At 40.0% G+C, this 26,880-nt stretch overlaps 2 protein-coding genes and 1 long non-coding RNA gene across 3 annotated transcripts in view; 1 reads left to right on the top strand and 2 right to left on the bottom strand.

Annotated features, from left to right (window-relative positions):
• The first annotated feature begins 671 nt into the window (after positions 1–671).
• Positions 672–19,735, top strand: sh2d3a (SH2 domain containing 3A). The gene is made up of 19 exons (XM_037096003.1): positions 672–776; positions 891–1,008; positions 2,809–2,838; positions 2,931–2,989; positions 3,113–3,270; positions 8,645–8,684; positions 8,838–8,954; positions 9,408–9,551; positions 10,529–10,815; positions 10,918–11,003; positions 11,484–11,603; positions 12,357–12,514; positions 12,648–12,842; positions 14,310–14,471; positions 14,880–14,995; positions 17,177–17,348; positions 17,441–17,552; positions 17,905–18,090; positions 19,041–19,735. The coding sequence occupies exons 1-19, from the start codon at positions 687–689 to the stop codon at positions 19,232–19,234; spliced, it is 2,544 nt and encodes an 847-aa protein (XP_036951898.1). The 5' UTR covers positions 672–686; the 3' UTR covers positions 19,235–19,735.
• LOC119018389 lies at positions 2,118–5,923 on the bottom strand. Its single transcript, XR_005074739.1, has 2 exons — positions 5,587–5,923; positions 2,118–3,214 (listed from the first exon to the last, which is right to left on the bottom strand). It is a non-coding gene; the product is annotated as an uncharacterized LOC119018389 (long non-coding RNA).
• LOC119018310 (cdc42-interacting protein 4 homolog) overlaps positions 19,484–26,880 on the bottom strand; it is a 22,222-nt gene continuing 14,825 nt past the window's right edge. Inside the window, exons 10-14 of the mRNA XM_037095860.1 lie at positions 25,852–25,961; positions 24,275–24,407; positions 24,100–24,167; positions 22,665–22,771; positions 19,484–22,570 (exon numbers count right to left, since the gene is read on the bottom strand). Coding sequence (XP_036951755.1) covers positions 22,425–22,570; positions 22,665–22,771; positions 24,100–24,167; positions 24,275–24,407; positions 25,852–25,961 — 564 coding nt within the window. The 3' untranslated portion in view covers positions 19,484–22,424. The remainder of the gene's footprint in view (positions 22,571–22,664; positions 22,772–24,099; positions 24,168–24,274; positions 24,408–25,851; positions 25,962–26,880) is intronic.

Genomic DNA, 26,880 nt, shown 5'->3' with positions numbered 1-26,880 from the left:
ACCTGGACAGACAGATTTACCAGACAGACCACTGTGCATGCATGCCTATCTCTGACTTGACATGTTGACAGCTGCTTAACAGTCTCACATTTTCATATCCTCCTTCTTGTTTTTCTCTGCTCCATCTCTCTCTCGTGACAGGCCTCAACCTGCGTTCTCCGCCCCCCTGAGAGCTCATGCTAATTCCTGTACTGTGATTCGCTGTTTTCTGTGGGGTACTGTGTGCCCACTGTGCAATCTGATTGGCTTTGTGAGTGACCCTGCAGGTTTGAGGGGGAGCGGGCTTCCACTGCTACCACAAAGAGAAAGTGAGAGACAGATTTAATGAGAGACGTTACAATTTGGGTGAGAGCAGCTGCAAAGAAGGAAGGAAAACAGAGGGGGAAGTAAGAAAAGAAAAGGCAGTATGAGATAGAAATATCACAAGGAAAGAAAGAGAAGTGATATCCCAGAGTGCCTCGGTGGACCCTGTGAACAGGTAGGTGTTACATACTGAAGCTGTTGCAAAGCAAACAACACAAGGGCTTGTGCATCTGGTTAGCTGATTTCGAAAAGTGAACTGATGTCAGACAACTCTTTAATTTGAACTCAACTCAGAAACAAACAAAAAAACATGTACAAGCATGTGTCAGTGTATCTGTGCATGTGTGCTGGTATGTAATCAGTCTTTTTTCTGCTGTTCAGACATGAATAATCGCTCTATCGCCTGGTGGCTGAGACAGATTGGCCTGTCCCAGTACACCAAGACACTAGAGAGTGAATATTACGGTCTGGAGGTATGTGGATGATATGCAAGATGCATCTGATATTTCTTTTGTTCTAGTTTTAAGACCTCAAAGTCCTCAATATGTCTGCGCCTTTCCCACTCTCCCTGTTTTTATTTTCTCCAGGGTTTGCTGAATGTGACGGACGGAGAACTTAAGGATGCAGGGATAGAGGATGCAACACACAGAGAAACCATCCTCAATCAGCTTTCAAGGCAGCGGCAGAGACTGGACCCACACTCTGGTGACACTCACTGCACACACGCAAGGGCTGGACGATAATTCAATAAATCGTTAGTTGTCGCATCAAATGTTTATCAAGCAGAAACGTGGTATTGTACTGCATCCGAGGCTGCAGACAAGTGAATCCCAGAACACCAGATTTGTATAAGCTTTTGAATTATTGCCGATACTGATATAAGGCAGTATAAACATCCTGATACAGATATATTGGCTGAGGGTCTTATATAAACTACATTACACACACGTTTTGCAATAATCCTCAAAATGTAGTTGTCAAGTGGTGGCAATGTTGTGTTATGTGCTTGAGGCAGGATATTTTACAGTTTAATAATACATTTTATTAAGTGCACTACAGATAACTGATACAGATAACAGATAACTTCACTGGAAAAAAGAAAAATCATATATTACCCCAAGCATCTTTCTTTTCTGATTTAAGTCCAGTTACAACAAACAAAAGCACATATTGGACAGCAATTTTGCTACTGAAATATCTAAGGCCAATATCAGTCGACAAAATGGGCTGTATCTGTCCAACTTGTATAATTGGGGTACATACTAATATCCCAGCCAAGGTATCTGGAATTTTGAAATTAAGACTTTGAAAATTTGAGGTACAAGAGTCCAGCATCTTATATCCTAACAACAATTGGATGGATTTCCATGAGGCATTCAGGTTCCCTAGAGTATAAATTGTAATTATTTTGATGGCTCCCTGATTTTTCGTGCAGCTCTATATTCTTTGGTGTATGAAACCAGTGTTGTTCCCATTAGTCTCAGCTGTTCCTTGTTTGGCACTACTTAGGTACACATTAGACTTGCCTGACAACGGTACATTAACAATGTCATTATTGGCATGTTGATATGATGAACATAAGCATTTAGCTTAGAGCAATTCTGTGCCAAAGTACAACCTCACAGAGTTAGTAGTGTAAAGATGTTTAGTCAGTGAGTTTTATCTATATAGTGCCCATTCACAACAAAAGTCGTGTCATGATACTTTTCAATCAGAGCAGGTCTTGACTGTACTCCTTAGGACCAGCATGCATAGTCATGCATTTTTTAGATGCTAAATGCCAACATCGTCTCAACAAAACAGGAATCCTACTGTAATGTCACTTAAATAGTTTTAATATGGTATTTTTGATTTTAAATATAAATTAATTTAAGTAAACAAATCTACAAATCTGACAAGACATTGGATTCGAGCATACAGTTCAACAGTCATACAACTGATAATGGAAAAATATCCTAATCAATACTGTGATATAGGTTATAGCCAGATCACCCAATCTGGTGCATACAAACAAACAGATTCATATAGTTCATGTTCATTAACTGCAGGCTAACTTTTATTTGCTTTTATTTTTTATGGAGAACAAATTTTGTTTACATGCTCATCTTGGATCATAGTTTATTTGATTTGTTGATGTGTTAAAGCAGATATGTTTCTGTGTTATGAAACAAGCCTAATTATAAACTCTTATCTTTCTCATCATCCGTTTTAACTTGGAGAGAGAAGCAGAGTATCTGTTGAAATCACTCATGCTCAGCTGGTTTATCAAGTCAAACTGTTATACAAACATTTATTCAGGGTGTTTACTGGCTTCTTCCTGCTTAGAGTAATTCCATTGGTTTTAATGTTAAAATCTAGAAAATTAGGCCTGAATGAATAATGATATCACAGGTTAAACAATATCTTGCAGATAGGTGTATTAACATATGCACAACAGTTAAGGAATAGTTCAACATTTTGTGAACTATGCACACTTATTAACACATGCCACCTTCTTTGTTTCAGCTTCATATTTGACAAACCAGCATGACAGTGGTATGGATACTCTCTTTAACTCAGCAATCAAATGATTACACGTCTTCCAAAATGTCAAACTATTCCTCTTAAATGAGCATTTGTCATCTCAGGAACACAAGTGGTGCGCAGGGTGAGCCGGAAGTACTCCTTGGGATCGTCTTTGGATTTGGTGAGAACAAACTACACAGCATCACACTAAAAGAATTGATCATCAGAAAACCTAAGACATGTCATCAAAAACAAACGACAGAGCAGGACACAAGCTACTTTGGGTCTCTACCATTTCCTGCAGGTGAAGCCAAAGAAGGATCTGTTTCGTCAGAGTGTTCTTCCCCGCCTCCAGCGTGCTGATAAAAAACACCGCCTCTCTGCCTCCTGCTCCCAGCTCCGCCCCCTGAACGAAGACAACAGTATCAGTGAGACAGAGCGAAGTCAGGACAGCAAAAGCAGGTAAGCTGGACCCCAGTGGGTGTGTTTGTTCGTCTGTGTGTGAGAGAGACATCCACTTTCTCCAGGTTGGAAACCCAGGTTTGGCTAATAATTAACAAGCGTCTGATAAAATGCAGTAAGGGTGTGTAAGTTGACGTCAGTGTACTTGACAATCAGTCACCTATAAATAAGCTGAAAAGACAATATGAATGAAATAACTTTGTGATCTTACTTAGCTTACTTTTTAAAACCAGTAGCAACAGCAGTTTTTTGATGACAAACATGATAAACACCTTGGGAATTTAGTGCCTTGATATTTTGGCCACACTTCCCCCACAGAGAGGAGAAAGACTGAACTACAAGGCCAGCGTGTGTGTGTGTGTGTGTGTGTGTGTGTGCTTGATTCTAAGTTGTTAACCTTGAAGTCCAGGCCTTTGCAGAGAGGACGGTTCACCTAAATTATAAAGAGGCATGTTTATTTTCAATCTATCCATTGTGCCATTAAACCATGCAGATAGTTTTGAGATGTCAAAATCTGACATTTCTGCTGCCACAACATACAGTCGTCTTTCCAGGGACAGTATTCCAAATACTCTGAACAATTCACACATCTTAATGCAAATACAGTAGTTACATGGGAACCACTTTCGACTGAAGACACAGTCTTTGTGAAAATGGGTGACCTAAATGGTCTGGGGATTAACTATCAGCAAAGCAATCATCATTCATCTCCATCATAGTTGTGTGGGGGTAGATGTCAGAGACACAAAACCTGCTTGGCTTGTTGCCACAAGAGGTTGAACCTGTAGTGTAGGACATTTGCACATTCATGAATATACATAACATTTAAGCCTTTGCCAAACAAGTTCAAACAAGGCTGATTATACATATTGTATACTGCAAAATATGGAGTTCATAAATGTGGCTGTCTGTGGCGACTTCTCCATGTTGATGCATCCATTAGCATTGCGTTTTACTGCAGCTAGCACAGATCTGTTTGCCAGAGATTAAGTACCGGTAAGAAGCAGCCATAGCTACTGAGCAGGCTACCGACAGCAAAAAAAAAAGAGTATGGCGATCATTAGTGCATCACCAGTGTTTGTGTAAATACTCTTACTGCAAAAAATGTATTGGTATTTCCCCCCAAAATCAAGTATCTCTCAGCCTCTCTTATAAATCTAATTACAATTTAAACAGGAGATTCACTTGAGTTACAAAGAAAACCTCACCTTCCTCTTTTGGTTTAGACCACGCAGACAGTTTTGGTTTTATCCTGCCTGTCAACTAAAAAAAAATGTTGTTTATCATAATAGCTGCTGATATCGATTGTTCAATCAAATAATTTCACCTCTACGAAACATAAAAAGGAGACTAGCTTGTATAAAAACAGAAATAAAAAAAACCCCATTGCAGTGCAAGTTATTTATTTAATTAAAGCAGAGCAGCTCATGCAAACATTTATAATTATACTGAAGCCCGAATATGTACTGAACAGCTGTTAAATTATGTAGAAAAAAACATTAAAAGCTCTCAGATTAGGATCAGAAGCAATAAACATGATCAGGACATCCCTACTTTTTACTAAGCCGTTCGACTTTACACCAACAAATGTTTGAGTTTCTGGCTTAGGGCCCCCTCGACAGTTTGGGCTCCAGACCTGTTGCCAGATGTTGCTTTTTACTACATGCAAACCCAAATTAACTGCTACTGCTTGATGCCATAATAAGTAAGTGGAACAACACAGGATTTTCTTGTGTGCGATTTAAGTGAACAAACCCTGTCTTTTAAAGATAATTGAGTTATATCCAAGGGGAAATGCACAAGGGGTTATTATTCTGCAGAGATATAACAACTGACAAGTACTGTGAGGGTATTCATCGGCTGCTGTCAAGTTCAGGCACATCTCTGCCTGAGTGCTACAAACCTGACATGTAGCTCTCAATGAAGAAGATAGTTCCGGTCTTACTCTCTGATTGGCTGGGACATGTTGGAAAGTAACCGATAAGAACACCTGACCGCACAACAGATCCATATTAATGCGCCGACCGTTAATCGCTGGGACTATAGTTTTTAAATTAGTTCCCATGGAAGAAAACGTCAGGGATATATGTTCAACAGACAGTTATTGTTCATTAAAACAAGAATTGCTATGAGTTGGTGCCGCTGTCACGGCATGACTCGTTGTGGTGTTTGCACAACATCTTTTGTGACCTGAGAACAGCCTGCGTTGTTGGGCAATAACTTTCCGTTTGTGTGATTAAAAAGTCAGGCAGATGGATTTAAATCAGAACCATATGTGGGGTTTACCGTCACATTCCGTTCTGTACAGCTACCTACCATTATAATGCTGACTGCAGCCAGGTGATGTGTTAGCTCGGCTCGCGTCGGTATCCGAGGAATGCCAGGGAGATAGCGGCGTTTCAGCACCGGGGCCTGGGGCGGGGAAAGGGAGGGCTCGGGCGGACTTGTGTTAACTCGTCCGAAACTGCGCAGGCAAGAGGGCGAGCAGACGAGGACGAGGAGGGGGGCTGGGAGGGACCGGAGAGGAGAAGGCTTGGACAGCACGACTCCACAGCTGTTGTTTGGTCGTGTTAGCTCGGACCACAAACCGTGAAAAAAAAAAAAAAAAAAAAAAACATGTCCGGGACGAGGGAGCTGTGAGGCGGACTGACAGGTAGGACCGTTGGCGGATAGAACGTTTTTAAACAAAAGGATAAGTTCGTTAATTAACGCGAGACTTTAGCTTCGAGTTTTTGAAAGTTGATTTGACAGTCGATTTAAACTTAACAGGAGCTTTCTAAATATTTAACCCTATTTCTGCCATGCCAAGCCTAAAACCTTGTTTGAGTGTTTTTAGAAAAAAAAAGAGTGTATTACTTTGGTTTCTTATTGCTACCTGTAGCCTGGCAAGCCAACGTCACCTACCTGTTGCACAATTTGAGAGCACTCAAAAGACTACAGCGTGCTCCGGGGGCAGAGCAAACGACACCACGGAAAAGTAATTAGATTACAGTAGTGTAAGATACCAGATTACACAGAGGAACACTACTTGGCCGGTGGGAATGAATGACATAGTTTGAATCATAGCTTTATGTGGTGTTAGGTTTCTCAACAGTGGCTCTCCAGCACATTGCACAGGTGTTTCTGTTGTGTTACCTGGGGCCAACGCCCCTCACACAGGATGTGGCACCCTCTTACCTCATAACAAACCTCAAAACTGTGATTTATTGATCTGTGTGTGTATTTATGTCAGAGTGTAGGCTTTGTTTCTGCTGTTATCTATGACAATATACAGGTTTAACAGTTTCAGTTGTTTGACAACAACATATCTTCAGGGAATATTACTTTAAGAAGCTTATGACACTGTGTTGTTAAAGACATTTTAAGTCATTCTCGATTCAACATTTATGATAATTTTGGAGCATTAAACGATAATTTTGAGTGCTGTAGTTTGTGGTGTTGTTGAATTGTATTTGTTTCTAATATTCTATCCTGCCAATGTTAAAGACATACACATGTCATGTTGGAGAAGAAATCACACTGTTAATGAAGTAATAATTAAAACTCAGAATTTTTTTGCCTTAACTAAATAAACAAGCTATTTTCAGAGGAAAATAAGGTCCCCAGATAACAGTTTGAAGCTAAAAAGATGGCGGGGTCCGCCAAATATAAACAATGTAAAACAGTATAAAACTTAGTCGTCTTTTAAAGTAAGTTTGTTTATTCAATTTATTCAGTCATGAAAATGAAGAGTTTCTTTATTTTGTTTGTTTGGGCATGATTAAAATGTCTTCCCACAAACTACATAGTGCACCTTTAATAGAGTTGACTACCTATTTGGGTCACCTCAGTATAGCCTAATGCAAGGAATTTAATAATAATAATAATAATAATAATAATAATAATAATAATACAGGTGGTGGGTGGACCTTAGACTCTAGGAGGGTCATGGTCCCCTGTGACAAAATGTATTTTTTACATTTTAAAGTGAAATGCATAAATCTGGTGCCCTTTGAGAAAACCTTTTTTGAGAGTGAGAAATACCTCGAGTAAAGAGTAATATGGAGCACTACTTCTTTTTCATTTTGCCTTTAAATAATGATGATCATAATAATTCATTTTATTTTGAAAGTGCTTTTCTTAGGGAACATTATGACACTTTACAGGCAGAGTTAGGTCAGTGATAAACTCAAGAGAACTATAAACACAAACTCAGATTAGTAGTGTGAAGCTGAAACATTAAACAATTAGACTATTAACAGAGAATTAACCTGCAACCAATTTGATAACATCCCTTTTTCAGGAAAAGACATGGTAAACATTATGCGTAGTTCTAGCTTCTGAGATTTATTTGTTGTTCGTCTTTGTTTTATGGGATTACAAATTGAATATGACAGAGCAAGTAATCCTAAAGGATTATTTAAACAAAATAAAGGCACAATTCTGAGATGATGATTTTCTGTTTGCGCTTATTTAGATGTGCTAATGCCAATAAACTATTTCCAGACAACCTTGACGGAGCTGCTCTAAATCTTGTGAAAAACTAATGATCAGCAAACTCAATGAATAAAACATAAATAATGCTGGATGTAAAAGCATTCACATATTTTTCTTTGGGTGTCTGCGGTCGGTGTTGGAGGCCTTCGACTCATGACTTCAGTATTTCTAAAATCCTGGTGCAACCTTGATGGTGTGACACCAAGCGGCCCAGTTATAGAGGGATGTCTAAATGAACAGAATAGGTTTATTTTAACAGCACCACAAGCTACGGCCTCCAAAATGATCATAACGTTGAGTCAACACCTCTCTAAAACAACTTCAACAAAACATAAATATTATAGCCCTCCTGAAAGTAGGATTTATTGAGGTATGTCTTATATAACTGAATTATTTTTCATTCATCTTGGTGTGTGTTTGTGTCTTGTGCTTCAGTGGATGTGAATATATATTCAGGGTCAAAGCAGGGTAAACAAGTCAACCTCATGGCATTGTTTGTGCACGTCCCTCCAGCAGTCCCTGAACACATGATTTGTTCCACATTGTTTCTGCTTGTTCACACACGGAGCGAGGCAGATGTAGATGTAGATTTGCCAGAATGAGTAATAGTTGATGATATGGCTGGGAGTTATCTAGTTGAGCCCTGTTCTGAGCTGTTCATCTGTGAGCCTTGTGTTTACTGAAGCAGGAAGGTGGAAGCTTTGAGAGGAAGGAAGGAGGCAGGCTATTAAAAGTCCTTCAGTTGGTGTGTCGTTAATGACAGACGCAGACCTTGGCACTGGCCTTCCATCTTTGTGCATGTTCGTGTCCAAAAACAAAAAAACATGGCACCATCCTCTGTGGCTCCCTAGTGTTTAGTTTAGTAGCTCCAAATCACCTCTTTTCTCTTGTTTTTCAGCAAGAGGAGGAGTGTCAGCGCATACTTTAGCCAGCTAAAGGTAAGAGGTTAAGCAAACGCCCTCTTTCTGCTCTTTCCTCTCTATAGCTTTTCCACATATTATCCCTCCTGCTCTCACACATACAAAACGTGAGCACAGAATACATGCAGAATAACGATGGTTTCTGCTGTGCTGCTGCTGTGTGTGTTGTAGGTGTTTGGCGGTCGGAGAGAGATGGAGTCACTGAAGAAAGAGCTGGAGGAGGAGCTGAAGCTCAGCACTGAGGACCCGAGGAGCCATGCATGGTACCACGGACCGCTGAGCCGAGAGGTGCTCAATAGACCATACTATTCCCACTGTTTTTACACATAATGAAACAATTTCTACACACAAATCAAAGGAATAGACAGACTTCTGGTTGGTAAATGCTTTCAGAAAAAAAGCTATCAGAAAATATGTAACAGGATAATAGCTTCAGTTTCACTCAATTTCCAGTTTATTAGGTTATACTAATGCAATTTACCACACCTTCATCAATGAGATTCATCCAAGTAAGCATCCAAAATAATGATATGTTGAGTCAGTAACTCGTAAAAGAGTTTCAAGAAAATCTGAACACTGTTAACCTTAATGAAGCAATGATTATCTCTCGGCAGTCGAACTGTTGCTCACTGTGGCCAACGTACACATACAGTATGATGTCAACACACACACACACACACATACACACACACACGCCCAGCTGACCCACTTAACCCACTTAACCTGCTGACTTGTCTCCAGGCTGCAGAGTCTCTGTTTGAGAGGGACGGAGACTTCCTGGTCCGAGACTCAAGCTCCGCCCCTGGTGACTACGTTTTGAGCTGCTTTTGGAAGAATGGGCCGATGCACTTCAAGATCATACGAGTGATCCTTCGTCCCAAAAAGGTGTGTCTAAGTTATGTGAAGTGGGGGATAATCGGTCAGTTGTTAAAAATGTTTTATTAAGAATCAATGCTAAAAACACATCATGGTCACAGCTCCTTAAATGTGAGGGTTCTTTGCTTTTCTGTTTTTATATCATTGTCAATCTAAACTTGCCAAGTGTTTTAGCTTTTAATGTGTCCTTAAGAAGAAAATGTTGATTGCACAGAGTAATTGATGTGGACTAGTGATCAGCCTTTAAACTTTTCCTTACAAACCTTGCTTTCATTATTCTATTCTGTCTTCCACTGGCCATGAAGTCTCCTGGGAAAATTAGGCTGAGTGATGATCCAGTCAGGCTGGCAGCATGGCACTGTTTCTATCTGCTTTTCTCTCTCCATTATTGACTAAAGTAATGAATATACCTGTGTTTTTTTTTCCTGTTGTGTTGGTAGTAATTAATCATAGTTACCTCTCTGGGAATAACAAAAGGTGATCTAGTTGTCTTTGCCACAGCATTGCCAACAATAATGCCCCCTGGAAAAGTGAACTTTTCCAGATTAAATGATCAGTCAGAGAAGAGGTAAAGTAATCAAAATCATATTTAATATTTAAATTACATTTGAGGTGATTTATGAGAGACAGTCAGAAAAAAGGTAACATTTATCTACTAGGATTCCATGCAGGGCTACTATGTAATTGGGATTCAATGGATTGTACAGATGAACATATTAAACTGTGATAATGTGTACTTGAGTAGTCAGTTGTTAACAGCTGATAACCTGTCGTAACCCAGGTTTCATCCTTTACTATCTCTGTGCTCTGACTTTGTTAGGAAGGAAGTGTGTTATATGTCAGATCATCAAACCAAAAACAATCTTTTGCTTGTCAGACACTCGCCTCCTGTAGGTTGAGTGGGTGAGTATCTGTGTCTGTTAGCGGACGATTCCTTTTAAGGCTCAGCTTGATATATTACGTGTGCGCTTTCATCTGTGCGACAGGGCTACTCTCGGGAGCTGTTCCAGTTCGAGGAGGATCGCTTTGACAATGTTCCCGCTCTGATCCGATTCTATGTGGGTGGGCGCCGGCCCATCTCCCAGGCCTCAGGCGCCGTGATCTTTCACCCAATCACACGGACACTTCCTCTGAGAGTCATCACAGAGCGACATGCGGAGTCCAGCAGCAGCAATACAGGTGCAAGTGGAGACAAACACAGTGAATCCAACAAAAGGCGCAGCCTCAGCTATGCACACGCCGACACACTGCAGGTCATCAATCCACTGCTCAGGTGGGAGGAAGTCTTTTGAAATGGAATGTAGTGCACTGAAACACCCTGCCTGTACACAAATACAAATAAATATGCTCTTGGTCTTCATTTTATGGGTTGCAGGAGTGGGAGTCAGCCTTCTAACATGGAGAATGTGGGACGGAGGCCTTCACTTCAGTCTGCACAGTCTGACAGCAACCTACGAACTGGTATATCAACATGAACATGCAGCCTCTACATACACAAGTCTGTCAGCGCCAATCTCTTAATGTCCACTAGATGCAGTAACAGTAATCTCTGAAGCATGAAATTCACTTGTAAATGTATTTAAATGCTAATATTTGCTGACTGCTGACATGAGATTATTTTTTACTGTCTTTCTTAGGCTATGTGTACAAACCTCAAAACTAGTTATCCTTTTGCGAATACACATTATTCATGAAAACAGAAACTAAATTGTGAAAAGACAGTGTGCTGTTTTATAGTAGTTAATAGTAGTTAAAGGGTAACTCCACAATTTTACACATTGAAGCTGATTAAAGAAGTAGAAGGCTCCAGACTCCAGGCTCTCCTTCATGTCTCCAGACTTGATTTAAAATGATCTAACACCAAAACCATGATCAGATCATGCAGAGGAATCAGACCCCTTATGTCACCATGTTGTTCATCTGTTACACTTCCTCATGCAGGTGTTCCACAGGACAAGCAGTCAGAGGACACTGGCCCCGCCCCCATCTCACCCGTGTTTCGCACAGGCAGTGAACCCCTGCTGAGCCCACGACCACGACACACGCGGCCGTCCCTTCCAGGTAACACGCACACACACTTTAATACTTTTATTTATGGTCAAAGGAAGATTAGTGTTGATGAAGCTTCTCAATTATCCAGGTCATGGTAATTCTAAATGCTGTATTGTAGGCAACTGGATGTGTTTCAATTACTTGAAGATGTTTCACCTCTCATCCAAGAGGCTTCTTCAGTTATAACTATTGGAGAGGAGTTGCGGGCTTTTACACTCTGTGTGAGAGTGTCCTTACTGAGTAGTTAAGGGCACTCCTACACAGAAAGCTCTTGGATGAGAGGTGAAACATTTTCAAGGAACTGAAACACATCCAGTTGCCTACGATCCAGTACTTGGACCCATGGAAAATTACTGTGGATAAAAACATTCAGTCTCCTTTCATGAGATGCAGTGTGTGTGTGTGTGTGTGTGTGTGTGTGTGTGTGTGTGTGTGTGTGTGTGTGTGTGTGTGTGTGTGTGTGTGTGTGTGTGTGTGTGTGTGTGTGTGTGTGTGTGTGTGTGTGTGTGCACTTCTTTTGGTTCAGGCATAATTCCTAAATGTGTCCTGCTGCCCACAAAACAAAAAAGAGTATTCTAACCTTGTTAAGAAAATGACTGAGAAAAAGAGAGAGTTACAGGGAGACAGAGGGTGGAAAAACAAAGGAGTAAACTACACAGAAATTTGCCCCAGACTCCTAAAGCACACTCAGAGTGACACATCAGCATTGTGAACATAAAGTGTCTGTAAATGAAACTGACAGTGACTCCAACGTCCCTGCAGGTGGTGGTGTAACTTTGCGAGGTTCAGATGGACAGCTGCACCCCAGAGCTCCTCCCAAACCTCTCAGGGTCTCTGCCATCTTCCCCAACTCCGTCCTTCCCCCATCCAGAGACAAAGACTGTGACCCCTCCTCTTTCTACGATGAGCTGGTCGTCCAGGTAAGGAACTCGTCATGAATCCCTCACAGCTCAGTTCATGGTTTATTTGTCATCTCTCTCTCTCAACTTGGTGATAAGAGGAATAAATTCCAGAGTTAATGTGGAGTTAATTTCCACCTCCTGTTGTATCCAGTTGCCACAGTCCAAACGGAAGGGTCATGTGGACCGACTGCGTGTAGAGGAGAAGTGGCAGAGCCGCGCCCGCCTCACAGAGACATCGTTTGGCTTTCTGGAGGCACAGAAGAATGAAGCATCGTCCGAGGTGCCGTTGCTGCCGCTGAAGAAGTCAGCAGAAGCCGTGGAAGACTGGCATTTTGAAAAGCCACATGTTTGTATAAATTACATATATATATATTTTCAATGTTTATAGTTTTTACATTTGTCTCTGTTTTAAGTGAATATGAAGGTGTTCAATTATAAACAGTTTAATGTTGCTGTTCACATTCTTTTAAAATGCATGCTGTGCATGTCAAATTTTCTTTCCAGCCATTTTTCTTGGAGTAGACTTTTTTGAAATTTGCTCGAATGGTGTAATCAATAACAGAGCCATCAAGTCTGCAATCATCTTTGATAAAGTTATGTATTGTTGCAGCACGAATCCATTCAGAAATTTCACATCAGTCTGAAATTAAATTTGTATTTCCATGTAGAGCTGAACTGATAAAGCCATTGATCAACAACAAAGAACTAATCGCCAACAAGTCATCTTGTTTTAAAACGCTGGAATATTCAGTGGTACAAACTTCTCAGATGTGATTGTTTGATGGCTTCTTTACTCTTTACTAGTAGGATTGACATTTTATATATCAGATATTGAAATATAAAGCATACATTAAACATTAAAGTATGTTTACAGGTCTTGAGGAGTACTACTGCTTAGGTGAAAAAAGTAGTATAAAACCTTTTGTGACTCAAGACCAAGCTGTGATCTGATGAATTGATTCAAATGATGTCACTCAGTGACTAAGTTGCATTGTGGGTAGTGTTGGCTCCAGATCTTGGCCTGGTCTAGTATTGCACTCCCTGTTGGACTCAGTTTACAAAACAAATAGTCCAAGTCAATACAGCAGAACCAGAGATATCTTTTTTAATTCTCCACCCTCGCCTTCCTTTCCAAAACCTGGTGCCTACTTTACCCACAATGCAACAGCCACTAAAGGCAATAGATTATATGCAGCTTCCTCTGGAGCTACAAAATACTTTATACCACTTTTTTTCTTTTTTTTTTTTTTAAACATATGCCATAGTACTCCCCCAGACATGTAAACATTTGAATATTCAAAATTACTGGCAGTTAACTCTAATCAAGGAAATAATTGGATGTTTAATTGAATATGACAATAATAGTAAATTGCAGCATTCTAAGGCTATAGCCATGGTGTGGCTGTGACAAAAAATAAAATGCAGACTTAAACTCTAAATGATAAACGTTTCACAACTTTTTTAGTCTTTGGTATTCAACAGAAAAAGTATGTGTGATTTTTAGTAAAAACATGCTAAGCTACTTAATGATCCTGAAAGAGTGTAAACAATGTACAGAAATTGTATTATTTTGTATTTATTTATTTTATTATTATCCTAAAATATATTTTTAAAAAAAGGTTATTTATAGAGGTGGATCAGGATTATAATCTATAAACTGACACATTGCATCATTATATTGTTTCTGTGACTGTCTTTTTGCCAGCAGGTGTCAGAGTGATGCAGTATGTGACCTTTTACAGCAGCTGTTCATTATGTAACAGCAGCATCAGTTCTGTGCTAATGCTGTGATGTCCCTCTTACACCGTCACAGGTGGAGTTGGTCTCATGTTTCCAGTTGGATCAGTTTGAGTCGCTGCTCTTGCCGGAGAACAACCGACCTCTAGAGCCCAGCGTCCTGCTGGGGCTCAAAGAGCTCTTCAACAAATCAAACTCTGAAACCATGGCTCTGCACATGCTCAGTGTTGACTGCCAGGTAACTCACAACAGTCTTAACTTTTCCCATCTGAGTAATGTAATGCAAAACTAAGGTTTAACATCCTATTAGATGTTCAAATCAAATGCAAATAATGGGCTCAAACAACCTTGTTCTGAATGACTCGCACTGCTTTGTCTAACTTATTATTCAGCAGGACCAATGTTCAGTCTAGAACGTGTCTCTAAGGGTGTAATTATTAATTTGTAAGAAATTCGATAAATGCCTTTTACTCTTTTTTTTGTGCACGAAAGGAAGAAATTCTCATATTTTTGTAATAGTGTGATAAGTATGGGTCCTGATTTGTAATCTGGTGTTTTCAGTAAACTCAATAAACCAAACTCCCGCACGCTTAACTTGATGTGAAACCTGAATGGATATTGATTTGTCATTGTTTTGGTACTGCAGGTAGCGCGCATCGTTGGGGTGACTGATGACCAGAAGAGGATTATGGGAGTCGGATCGGGGTTGGAGCTTGTCACTCTGCCACATGGAAGCCGGTTACGGCAAGATTTGTTAGAAAGGTACGTGCAGCTGACACACCATCTGTACTTAAAAAAAAAAAGAGGGATGAATGGAAAGATTAAATTGCTGGTTCACTTACTCATTAAGAAAACAGAGACTTCCTCTCTGAATATCATTTTGGGTGCTTTAGAAAATAAATAGGACGGCAACGTCTCTTTCCAGAGTCAGTTCACTCGTCAGTCTGGATAATACACAGAAAACAGTATAAACAGTTTTCCGGGGGACTATATCTGAGGCGGATTATACAGATGAAAGGACACTGTGGACAGGGATGCTGCTGCTTTTTTGACATGTCATTTCTCAGTTCTGTGAGTACCATGAAATCCCATTGACCTCTATTGTATTTGTTTGCATGGATGCCAAAAAGTGGGATGGGAAATTAATGTCTCTTACTAGCCACCTTATTCAATGTTCTGCCCACACACACACACACACACACACACACACACACACACACACACACACACACACACACACACACTTCTAGGTCTGCAGCTAACGATTACTTTCGTTATAGATTAACCTGCTGGTTATTTTCATGATTGATTATTTCATGTATGAAAGGTCAAAAAAGTGACAACAGTCCAAAACAACAAAGACTCTTGATTTCCTGTCGTGAATGATAAAGATGAGCAGCACATCCTTAAATCTGAGGGGAGACGCTGCAGCCCGTCCACATGTAAACAGGGATCTGCTTAAAACAGAGCTTCTTCTATGGAGCTTGGCCTTTTGTAGATACATAAGCCACATTTCAGGTCACCGAAAACAGAGCTTTTGGAAAACTCCTGCAGGGTGAATGTATTCAGAAACACGATTTTCATTGTTTACATCTGGACGGGCCGAAATGAAGTTAGTTCGAAATGTTGACACAGACACATACATATTATGAGTCTTTGTAGCATTGTTTGCAAATGTAAACTTGGAGTAAGTGTTATAATATGAAGTTATTTGAGTTTGAACTATGACGGAATGTATGTTGTATTGCTTAACATAAAAGAGAGAGACAAAAACAGCTGCTGTTTATCCAAGAAGATTCTGTGAAGACGGTCACGTTTCTCTGCCTCGTTTATAGTGTTATCTGTAACTAAGCAGCCGAACAGACTGAATGACCATGAGATATGGTTTCAAGGTGTGCTGTGTGGAAGGAGATTATTTCTGAAAGGTGCCAAAATGCTCATCTGGACAGAGATGATTTTTTTTTTTTTTTATTAAACCCTGTTTACAAAAAAACCTGTGAATGTGTGAGCTGAAATCACATTATTTAATACACTGATCAATTTTGAGATTTTGGCCTTTTTTGCTTCCATAACATGTCTCCTCTCCGATTACTAGAAAAAAAGTCAAAAACCTGTTTTAAAAGACCATTTTCTCAGAATTACTTTTCTTTCACACTCAGTAGCACTAACATAAAACACATTTTTCAGTTTTATTTCCATATTTAATATTCTGGAGGTTTTTACAGAGGAGTTTGTTCATAAACTATTTCAAACATGGCAGATGTAGATTTTTTGGGTTTGGATTGGCTGCTGAGATTTCTGTTCTGGAAATCTAATCAAATAAGATGATTATTTAGATAATGTCTCAAAATATAAGAAATATAATAAGAACATGTACTTGTAGTGATTAAGGTAATTCCACTGGGAAAGTTGTGATACATATCTTCTTTTAAATCACTTCTTAAAATCTACTTTTATAGACTTGCTTTATGTGAAGTCATCTTTTTAACTGAATTTTCTTCTTTCCATCTTTCATTCCTTTCTCTTCTTACTGTCCTCCACCACTTTTATTTGATATCTTTAATCTTTTTATTGTCCTTTATTCCTTTTTACTGCTCATAATAATATTGTTTGTTCTTAATTCCTTTTGATGCAATGTCATCTTCTAATCCTCTGTTGTTTTTATTCCTTTATTTCTATTTTTGCCTTTTTTTTCTTTTCTGTCTGTGATTTTTCCTGTTTTATCAATTTTATTCTTTTTACTTGCAATGACTCATCAGTTTGATGAAAATTTTAATAAGCTGAAACCAGAAAATGTCTGACATTGAATAATGACTGAAATGATTTATCTGTTGTCAAAATAGTCAGTAGCAGTTAATTTTCTCTTTTTATCAGCTGATTGAATCGACTTGACTCGTTGCAGCTGTTCACACCTCTAATCCCATCATCTTTCATTTTTTTCAGGCATCATCTCATAGCTCTGGGAGTCGCTGTGGACATCCTGGGCTGCACTGGGACTGTGAGCCAGAGGGCGACCGTTTTACATAAATTAATCTTATTGGCTCAGGCCCTGAAAGAACACGCCCACAACCTCTACTCCTTCTCAGCTGTGATGAAGGCTCTGGAGATGCCTCAGGTGGCGTAATTATGACAAATATGCAATGCAAAATGTTTGACCAAATTGGAAGCTGATTGAAATTTTCCAACCCTCTTGATATGTTTGCGCAGATAATGCGACTGGAGATGACGTGGAGAGCGCTGAGGAGGAACCACACCGAGACTGCGGTTTTATTTGAGAAGAAACTGAAGCCCTTCATGAATTTGCTGAACGATGGCGACGGTGAGAGGCGGCGTTTAAGAGAGACACATTACATCACATTAAATTAATTTGGCAGATGCTTTTGTCAGATGTGACTCTCCAGACTCAGGAGATGCACTCAGTCTGTTTTATCTCGTTTCATCATTTCAGACATTTTATCAGACTTTGAACATCTCTCTCTGGAGCCACACAAAGATTCATATAACTTTTACACATACAAATGGGAACATTTACCCTTTAACAGAGTGAAGTTCTAGATACAAAAAACACCTGCTACTCCAGACAGGTTGAAACTAGTTCTATATAAGAAGCACTGTGACATATTTAAGTCTTGTATGTCATGCATCGAGTGTTGTGTGTGTGTGTTCTGTAGACTCTGCAGTCCATGGTCCAATAGCTGTGCCACATCTGGTTCCTCTGCTGATGGCGATGGAGGGCGAGGACCCGGTGGAGGACAGTGAGCGAGGCTGTGAGCTTCTCTACGATGTCCTCCAATCAGCTCGCAGAGCTGCGCTGCATGCACAGGATTATCAGCAGCACGCACGCTCACTGCTCACAGGTACATGTTTTCATAGACGCAGCTGCAGAGAGTTACTTTTGACAGAAGTTGGTCAGTCGGCGAGAAGGATACGAGAGTAATACACAGTGGGTTATGTTTCACTGCTGGTGGATTAAAGAGGATGAAAGGAATGGACTCAGAGAGGAGTGAGACTTTTCCTACCAAACTGTGTTGTTGGGTGTACAGACGTCACGGTCTGCAGTCATATGACAAACACAAACTGTTTAGTGGAAATTGCTCTGCCAAAATATGCAGATAAAATGTAAAAACTCTTGACTCTTAAATTAGCAACCCAATGATATTGATATGGTGGACAGAATATTATTATTGTCTGAGTTTTATTTTTGTTAAATATGGCCATTTACTAAATACTCAGTCATTTGATTTTTTTAGAAGATTCATACAGATTGACGCATTACACTGTAAATCTTAAGTGTTTTTCTCTCGTGTGGAGCAAATTCTTTTAAATAACTTGAAGATATAAAACAGAATCTGGTGTTTTGCTAATCTTTTTTGACATCTACTCAATTGAAAACTGTTAAAAGACCAAATAGTTCATGTTTCACCTCATTGATTTTTGTTCAAGTAAAAGCAGCTTATTCTGAATTTGATGGCAGCTGCATGCTTCGAACAGGTTTGCAGCAGGGGCAACCAAAGACTGGTGCAATGCTCAAAAACACATTTGGAACATTTCACAGGTGAACGGGTTCTTTGGTAAGAGGTGATTGGTGTGAAGGGGGCATCCTTGAAAGGCTCAGAAGTTCAAAAGGAAAGATGGGGTGAGGTTCACCGCTTGATCCTATAAAGGATAACAGAGGCTTAGGACCACTTCATACAAGACCATAGTTGATAAAATCTCAGTTTGTTTGCAAATGAACAACTGTAGATTGTGAAAATTTCATCACTTGTGGTGTCTGATCTAATAAATCTTCTTCACATTGCTCACGCAGGAGGGTGGGAGCCAGTCCCGGAGCTGCTGGAGGCTTTCCGGACAGAGTTTGCCCTGCGGCTGTTCTGGGGTCAGTCGGGGGCAGCGGCCGACAGAGCGGAGCGCTACGAGAAGTTTGACAAGATTCTCTGTGTCCTCTCAGATAAACTGGAACCTGTGGAGATCACCCCACAGCAGCCTGACCCTCTAACCTGAGCCTCGGGGTGGAATCAGCACTTTCTTCACAAGAGGAAGAAGTGAAATGTTTTTATTTGAGCCTCGGCATTTTGCAGCAGCCAAGGCTAAGATCTCATCCCTGAGATCTCACAGACACAAAGAAAAGTTGTTTTTGAAAGAAGAGAGTCAGTCAAGAAACAACTTAATTTTTAAACGAACAAGTTATTTCTGGGATGTGTTGCCACAGGGCAGTCCTCTGTTTTGAAGCGCTGCGTTGGATTAATTTTCTTTTTTTTCTTTATTTTACTGTCTTTTTTCTGTTTATCCAAACACTATCATCGGTTTACTACTTCAAATGTACATTTCCGATACCAAGACACTGTTTTATTAATCCACGCCAGTTGTCTGATACTTGAGTTTCCAACATGAACATTTTGATTTAGTTCCCTTTTGTATACGAGCTGCTGCTGTAAGGGACCACACTGGACATTTTGTTTTTCATTTCAGTGTTTCGAATGGAATAAATGTGTTTTATTTTTGTTTTTGCTGGCAGTTTTTGCATGTTATATTTCTCATAAATGACACTGTAAAAGAAACACAAAAAAAGACAAGACATTTTTTTCCATTTCACTTTATGACTCAAAGAATACATGTAAATACATACATTTCTTTAAAAAAAAATGAATCATACAATAATAATAACCCTTAAATGTTGAGAAAAAAATGTTTACTAGTGCAGGACAGAGTGGTGGAGGAGGAGCTGGGTAAACCTTACATGGCTCAGTAAGAGTGAGAGTTTCAGCGGCCCCTTAAATGTGAATGTTGTTAGGTTTTCTAATGGATCTGCAGAATGAGGAAAGTTTCTCTTTGCTTTCATGTACAAAACTTTGTCCAATTACACATTTTCAGTACATCCGTAGATTCAGCATTTTTCCACTGATGGAGGGAGAGGAGTAACTTAAATAATGGCCAACTAGTTAAAGGTCTAGTTTGTCAGAAAGTTGATTTTTGAGTCTCATTCCCAACTTACTTTGAGATTATAGGTCACGTTCGGCTGCCATCTTGAAGCGCTGATATTTGACGAGTTAAAAAAAGACCCTCAAAAATGAACTCTCTGACAAATTGAGAAGAAACCGTATTAGACACAAATAATTTACATGTCTTGAAATGCGTGGAGTGGCTCTTTAAACACTCCTATCAGATTTTAAAACTGCTTGAACTATTTTTTTCTATTTACTTGTTAGAAATGATCCAGTGAGAAGCTGAATCTTAAAAACTCAAATTTTACCCCCCCTTTGAAATCGATCCTGGCGTCCTGAATTCTTTTGAAATCTGGCTTAACAGATCACAAAGACAACGTGTCAAAATAAAAATTTAAAAGATTCTAGAAGACCTGTAAGAATGAGATTCAGAAATCTGAAGGCTCAGTACATAAAAACAGGCGGTTACACCCAGTAAAGCCAGAATACATGTAGGAGAGATAGAAGAACCAGTTGATGACCAGATATTTAACCAGTCTGCCAGTTTTGTGCAAAGTAGAATTGAAAAGGTGAAGAAAAGGGCGTAAAGATTGCTTGTTATCCACTCTTGGCTTGCACATCTTACCAGGTCGCAACCTCAAACACTCACAGTTCATCAAGTATTTGTGCCAGAATTATAAACATGCTGTGTTTCTACGTTACATCCAACTCTGGTCATGGCCTTTTCCTTTTGTTTTTATCCTCTGTGTCTTCAAGTGAAAACAGAGAACTTTTAAACACAGATGATGACAAACACAGATGTGTGTTTCTTCCTGGCGTACTCGCAACGCCTGGTTTGTTTTTTTGGCCGTTAGCATTAGCAAGACTACTGGCTACTGTCCAAGGCAAACAAAAACAACCATGTGACTCCCAATTTGATGGAGAACTCCTGATTTGGGTGCTATGATAAAGGCAGAGGAAAACATTTAGTTTCTACTCCCAAGTCGGCAGATTGTTGGTTGCTCTCAAGTCGTGATGGCAGGAGGAGACACATCTTGAAGGGGTAACAGACTTTGACAACAAAATGCTACCACTGATAGAGCTCTCCATAACCCTGACTGACCTACCAACCAAATCATTATTTACTTCAGAGTGATACATTTAGGATAAAAATATCCACTTTGAATTCAGAAAAACATAACATTTTCAGTAACCTGTCACAGGTAATTCAAAGATTCCTTCCCAAAGTGCTTTCAATGGAACTGATGGGGTGACAAAATCCACATCCCGTCTTCTGTGTTAAAAAATATAAATGAGGTTTATTTACACAAGCTAATATGAGTCCCCAGACTGACTGACTCATGTTTTCAGTATGAAATTCCTCTTTTTTTTCCCCAGACAGTGTTTGTCTTGCTGAGCTGTAGCGGATTGATAGTCACACAACAAAGAAAATACCCACTAACTCAGATCGGTGAAGCCTCATATTAGATGCAGCAAAACTTCAACCAAGACTAAAAGACTGTGGATTACATCACAAGCATATTAGGAAGAATCTCTTTGGGCCAGGTTGGACTGGAGGAATGATTACAGCAAGCGCAGCCTGTTTTCACATGGGTTAGAAAATAAAAACCTATCCTTGACCGTGACAGTCTGTTGAGCCAATCTGCATTTTGTACTCCCCCTATAAGAGTAGTGGTTTTCATCCAGTTTTAAGTCATAAAACATCACATCGCTATGAATAATAAGAAAGAAAAACAAAAAAAAAACAAACTCACATTATCCTGTAAGGAAAGGGTTTTTTTAGCAGAGCGCTGGCGTAACAAAAAGGAAAAAGTTCAGCAGGTTGTTAAAGAGGGCAGTGGGAAGGTCCAGTGAGTGGATATATCGAGAAACGTAGCGTCACAGCTACTGTGATGCTGAATATGTTACACGAGTCGTCACCTAACACCGTGACCAAAAAGTTCAGGGATACATTCAAAAGTTTGTTTTTTTAAAAGAGCTTAAATTTATAAAGATCCGACAGGACTGACAGTCTGCGGTTGAGAGACGGCCTGTCCTGCCGCAGCGAGTGTAGGATATCGCAATCAGCCTCGATAACAAGCTTTATAATCACTCGCTCTCATCTCGCTGTACACGTCACTGGCTGAGATAAAAGATGCAGAGGACAGCTCCAATTATCATGGATGACTTTGTATTCACCTTTGGCTCTTTACTTTTTCATCACAAGCTCTGAGTGTGTGTGTTTGTGTGTGTGTGTGTGTGTGTGTGTGTTACGGGGTATGTTTGACATAGGCTGAAGGTATATAGCCCTCTTCTCCACTGGCTCTGAGGACTCTCATCCATCCATCTCCTTTATCCTCCTCCATTATACTCAACAGCTCTCCCTCCGTAATGGAAATGGTGCCCTCACTGGTGCCTGCAGACAATCACACAACAAGCAAGAGACATTATTAAAAGCTTGAATGAGATCTATTTCAGAGCAAGTTGAGTACAAATAGGCCGAGACGTACCTTCGAAGGTGTACAGAGCCATGCACTGGCCAATGGGACTTTCTATGTCGTCAAACTCGTCGTCAAACTCCGTGTAGACGTGCTGAGATGGTTCGGCTGCGACAACACTGAAAATACACAAATCAAAGAAAAATAAGACACGTGTTTCCTGCCACAAACTTTCACCTTTTAAAAAAAAACAACCTTTATCTGCTCTCCTGCCACGGTTAGATGTGAGGATTGATATCACTAGGAGTGTACACAGAAGTCACGGTTAGTTTCATTCCTATCTAGGAATCACAGCTCAGTGCAAGTTTGGTATAGTGGGGAAAAAAAAAAAATCAGATTATATGGCTGCTTTTTTTCATCTAGGTGATGCTTTCGAATGTCCACCAGGAAGAGCGCTGGGCTTTGAAGCCAGTTTTTGTAGTGGCCAAACTGTGTAATTATTATGTGATGCACTGAGGCACAAAAAGAGGATTTTTTGTGTGAAAGAAGCGACTTTAAAACAGTGGATACTTGCTTTTTGAGCATAAGAACCCCTGTGAAAATGTGAGCCGTTTGGTTCAGTGACATCTGGAAAGTCTAGAAGAGCCGCATGATTAAATCTTTTTATACTCATTCAAGTAAGCCGGGTGCTAAACCGGAAGTTAGTCGACTTGACTGGCGGAAGTCTCTCGTGCTCTCGCTCTCTGGGCCCAACAACGTGGGGATCTTGGTAATTTTATTCAAAGGAAGTCGATGTATTCAAGTGGCTTAATGCCCCACTGAGCATTCATAGGACTGAACTAGATCTAGATTTTCCTTGTTAGATCCATGTTGACTGTGTCTCAGCTTTTTCAGTGTGCTTCCATTCACATTCCCAACAACGATGGAGCAACGCCGACACACCAACTTCATGTTATCCACAATTCACCATCCATTTTTGTCCTGGCACAGAGAGATCTGCTGGTTGTGCTAATCTCAGCATGGTATCATGGTTTACAGATAAAGTTTTGCTGAGAATTTGTGCAATACACAGATTCATTACATTACTACCACCATTTTATCTTTACTGTAATTGTGAGTGGTTAGCCTAGCTTAGCACAAAGATTTAAAATATGAGAAAACAGCTAACGTGACTCCTTCTAAAAGGTAACACATCTGTCTCTAAAGCTCATGGATTCACAGGTTTTGTGCATCTTGTTTATTTAATCTGTGCACAGACTGGGGGGCTAACAGATTATTGGACCACTTCACATCCAGCGCAGTGACTTTGTCTAGGTCACCGTCACCTTGCAGGTCTTAGCAGTCCATCCAGACTCTCCCTGCCTCATGCAAACTCGAGCTAGCCAGCTGCTGGCAGCAGTTTCATATTTACTGGACAAACATGAGTGGTGTCACTCTCTGCATTTAAAGTAATGGAATCATCTTTTCCCCCAAAATCTCAAACTACTCCTCTAAATGCAGGTCTTACCCATGTTGAGTGTTATTGTTGATGGCGTTGGAAGATTCCTCTCCTCCCACTGCTTCTGACAGCCACGTCTGAAACCAACAAGAGACAGATGTCGACTCAAATACTGTACTCTGGTCTGTCATGCTCACATTATTGGCATACACTGTATATGTGCATGTAGAGTGTGTGTAATAACCTCATATTTGGCGAGCTCGCCCCTCAGACGGCCGATGTTATGGGCAGTTTCTGTGATCTGAGGCTCCAGACTGGAAGGGTCCCCCATCTGTGGATTCTGCTCGTACACACCCTTCATCTTCTCCAGTGCTTCACTGAGGTCAAGGGATAGGAAAGTGTTATTTGTTTTGCGAATGTGAGCACTCATTAAGGAAGTTTCCCTCCTGTGCAGCAGCGCTGATAAGAACAGGAAGGATGGGCAGAAGATTTTACAGTCAAATTTCTCCACACTTTACTGGGAAAATGTTTTTGTCTTTGTGCAGCGGAGACTCGGCACGTTCAAACGGGGAGAGGATTTTCTCAGTAGTGTTGACACCAAATGAGGAGAACACTTCTGTCAAAAATACAATATCACTGTACGCCGCAGCTTTGAAATTTCCCTTAATTCAAAGTAAAAGCTCAAGCTCAGAGTGTGAAAAACAACCCAGGACTAGAGGTACGGGAGAAGTTTGAAGAAGTAGGAAAGTTTGTGAACAACACTGTTCACAAAGTAATCATGTGTCCATCCGAGGCTGGCTAAAGTTTTAACGTCTGTTATCTGAGAGTGTCTGTATGTAAGAATTGGCCTTCTGTCAAATTCATATTCCAAACAAATAGGAGGCAACATTTGGTACTGAATTCTGCTAGCTTCAGTCTGTAGTTAGCTAGTTAGCAAAGTTAGCTGTGCAGCTAGCGGTCAGGACTAGGAGCTCGGGGACCTGGGGGGCATTACCCCTCTAGTAGGCTAGCTGGTTAGCATGCTAACTTCAGTATAGACATATCTGCAACACAGTACGTGCATCATAATTTAACTATTTCTTTACACTCAGTTGATAATTTTGGTCATTTAACATATTCAGCTCATGTTCTTGCATATTGCCCCTTTAAAAGCTTATATGATAATGTATAATTTGAAGCCTTAAAAAACAGTGTATTTTTATGAAAAATAATTTTCTTACCATAAGCAATGAAATATTAATTAATTAAAATACTTCTTGTTTTTGAAACTTGAAACTGCTCTGGTTGATTTCACATGAAAGATGTTTGGATCTTTTAATCTTTTAAGAGTCACACAGTTATCAGGCAACACAGTCCTGATGAAGCAGATTAGCTCAGCGTTAAATTCCTTGAAGATAAAATACGTTGAAGGCTTTTAAGAGTGCTTCTCACCAAATTTTCCAATTTATACAGGCTAACTGACCCGGAGCTAGTGATATTCAAAATATAAGACAGTTGCTACAAAAGGGAGAGAGGTATTGTGGCTGTTTCAAGCTTGCAGTTGGGAGTTAGAGGTTGTTTGTTGACACCTCCACCTGCGCTTGATGACGGCTTTAAACTAAATCTGAAGCTCGAAATCGCCTCCTTCCTCTTTAGTCTGAACTGACTGACTGATGCAAGTAAATGAGGGTTGCCACCACGTCAGACAACTCCAGATGATCACGGTCAAGGTCATGAACTAAAACACTCAGCAGCATTTTGTGATAACAAAAGATTATAAATGATTGAGTCTGTGTTTTCAGGCCTCGGAGCTGCCTGTGACACCGCTGATGACGTCGTCACCTTTGGTCCTGCGCCTTCTGCAGATCTTTGGAGATGTCATCAATCTTCGCCTGCAGCTTTTTCTTCCTCTGCTCCGGAGGAAGGTGAGAGAAATCTTCTGCCGCAGCCGGCTACACACACACACACACACACCACACAACACGAACATACACAATAACTATTCAAAGCATAATGTAAACAACCTTATCAATGCTCCTTCACCACCAGATGTCACTCCTCCTCGTCTCTATCTCGCTTTCCCACTGCTAATAACACGTCTACACACAGACTGACAGCTTAATGCTGCATGTTTGTCAAAAAAACAATAATACAGAGCCACATAATTGTTACGTGTCCAGAAAACAAACCTTATTATGACAGCAGTGATGGGAAAACAGAGACAGAGAGTGAGGAGAAAGATTGTTTACGATCTTATAACATCCCAGAAGAATACCTCTGAATTTTATCTCCGCAGCTGTGGACTGATGTATACTGTACAAACAAGTAATAGGCAGAAACAACACATAAAACTCTTTCTCCTGTGATGCCATACCAGTGTGTCTTCAGCACTAGACTGAGATATGCTAGTGAAAGCTGGGTGAGATGTGATGTAATAAAAGCAGGTCTTACTTCCTTAACTGTTTTTTTGTATGTATGAAATTATAGATTGAAGAGAATATAAGAGTGACAAATAGTGAGTACTTCACAGTAAATTTGTTTGGATTATCCAAAGCAGCAGAAAGGAAATGTATTTTTCTCTACTATGGTGGGGTGGAAAATAGAAACTATTTGCATGGTGAGATTCCACTGGAGGTGGAAGATAACATTAAATACTACACATGATGGATTTGCTTTCTAGTTTGGATGATTGAGGCTTCTTTGCATTTGCAAAATCAGAGCATGTTTCAAAAGTTATATATCAATATGGCATCACAGAATAAAGACTTGGTTCTCTGGGATTTAGCTTGAAGAGAATGTTAATAATGCTCATTAAATAGAAAAGTAGTTCTCTATTCCATTGAATAAATGCATTTGATTTTGTGAAGAGTA

This window comes from Acanthopagrus latus, chromosome 1 (assembly GCF_904848185.1).
Source record: "Acanthopagrus latus isolate v.2019 chromosome 1, fAcaLat1.1, whole genome shotgun sequence".
NCBI classification, from domain to species: Eukaryota; Metazoa; Chordata; class Actinopteri; order Spariformes; family Sparidae; genus Acanthopagrus; species Acanthopagrus latus.
The sequence above is the reverse complement of the archived record's forward strand: the minus strand, read 5'-3'. Positions and strand labels throughout refer to the sequence as shown.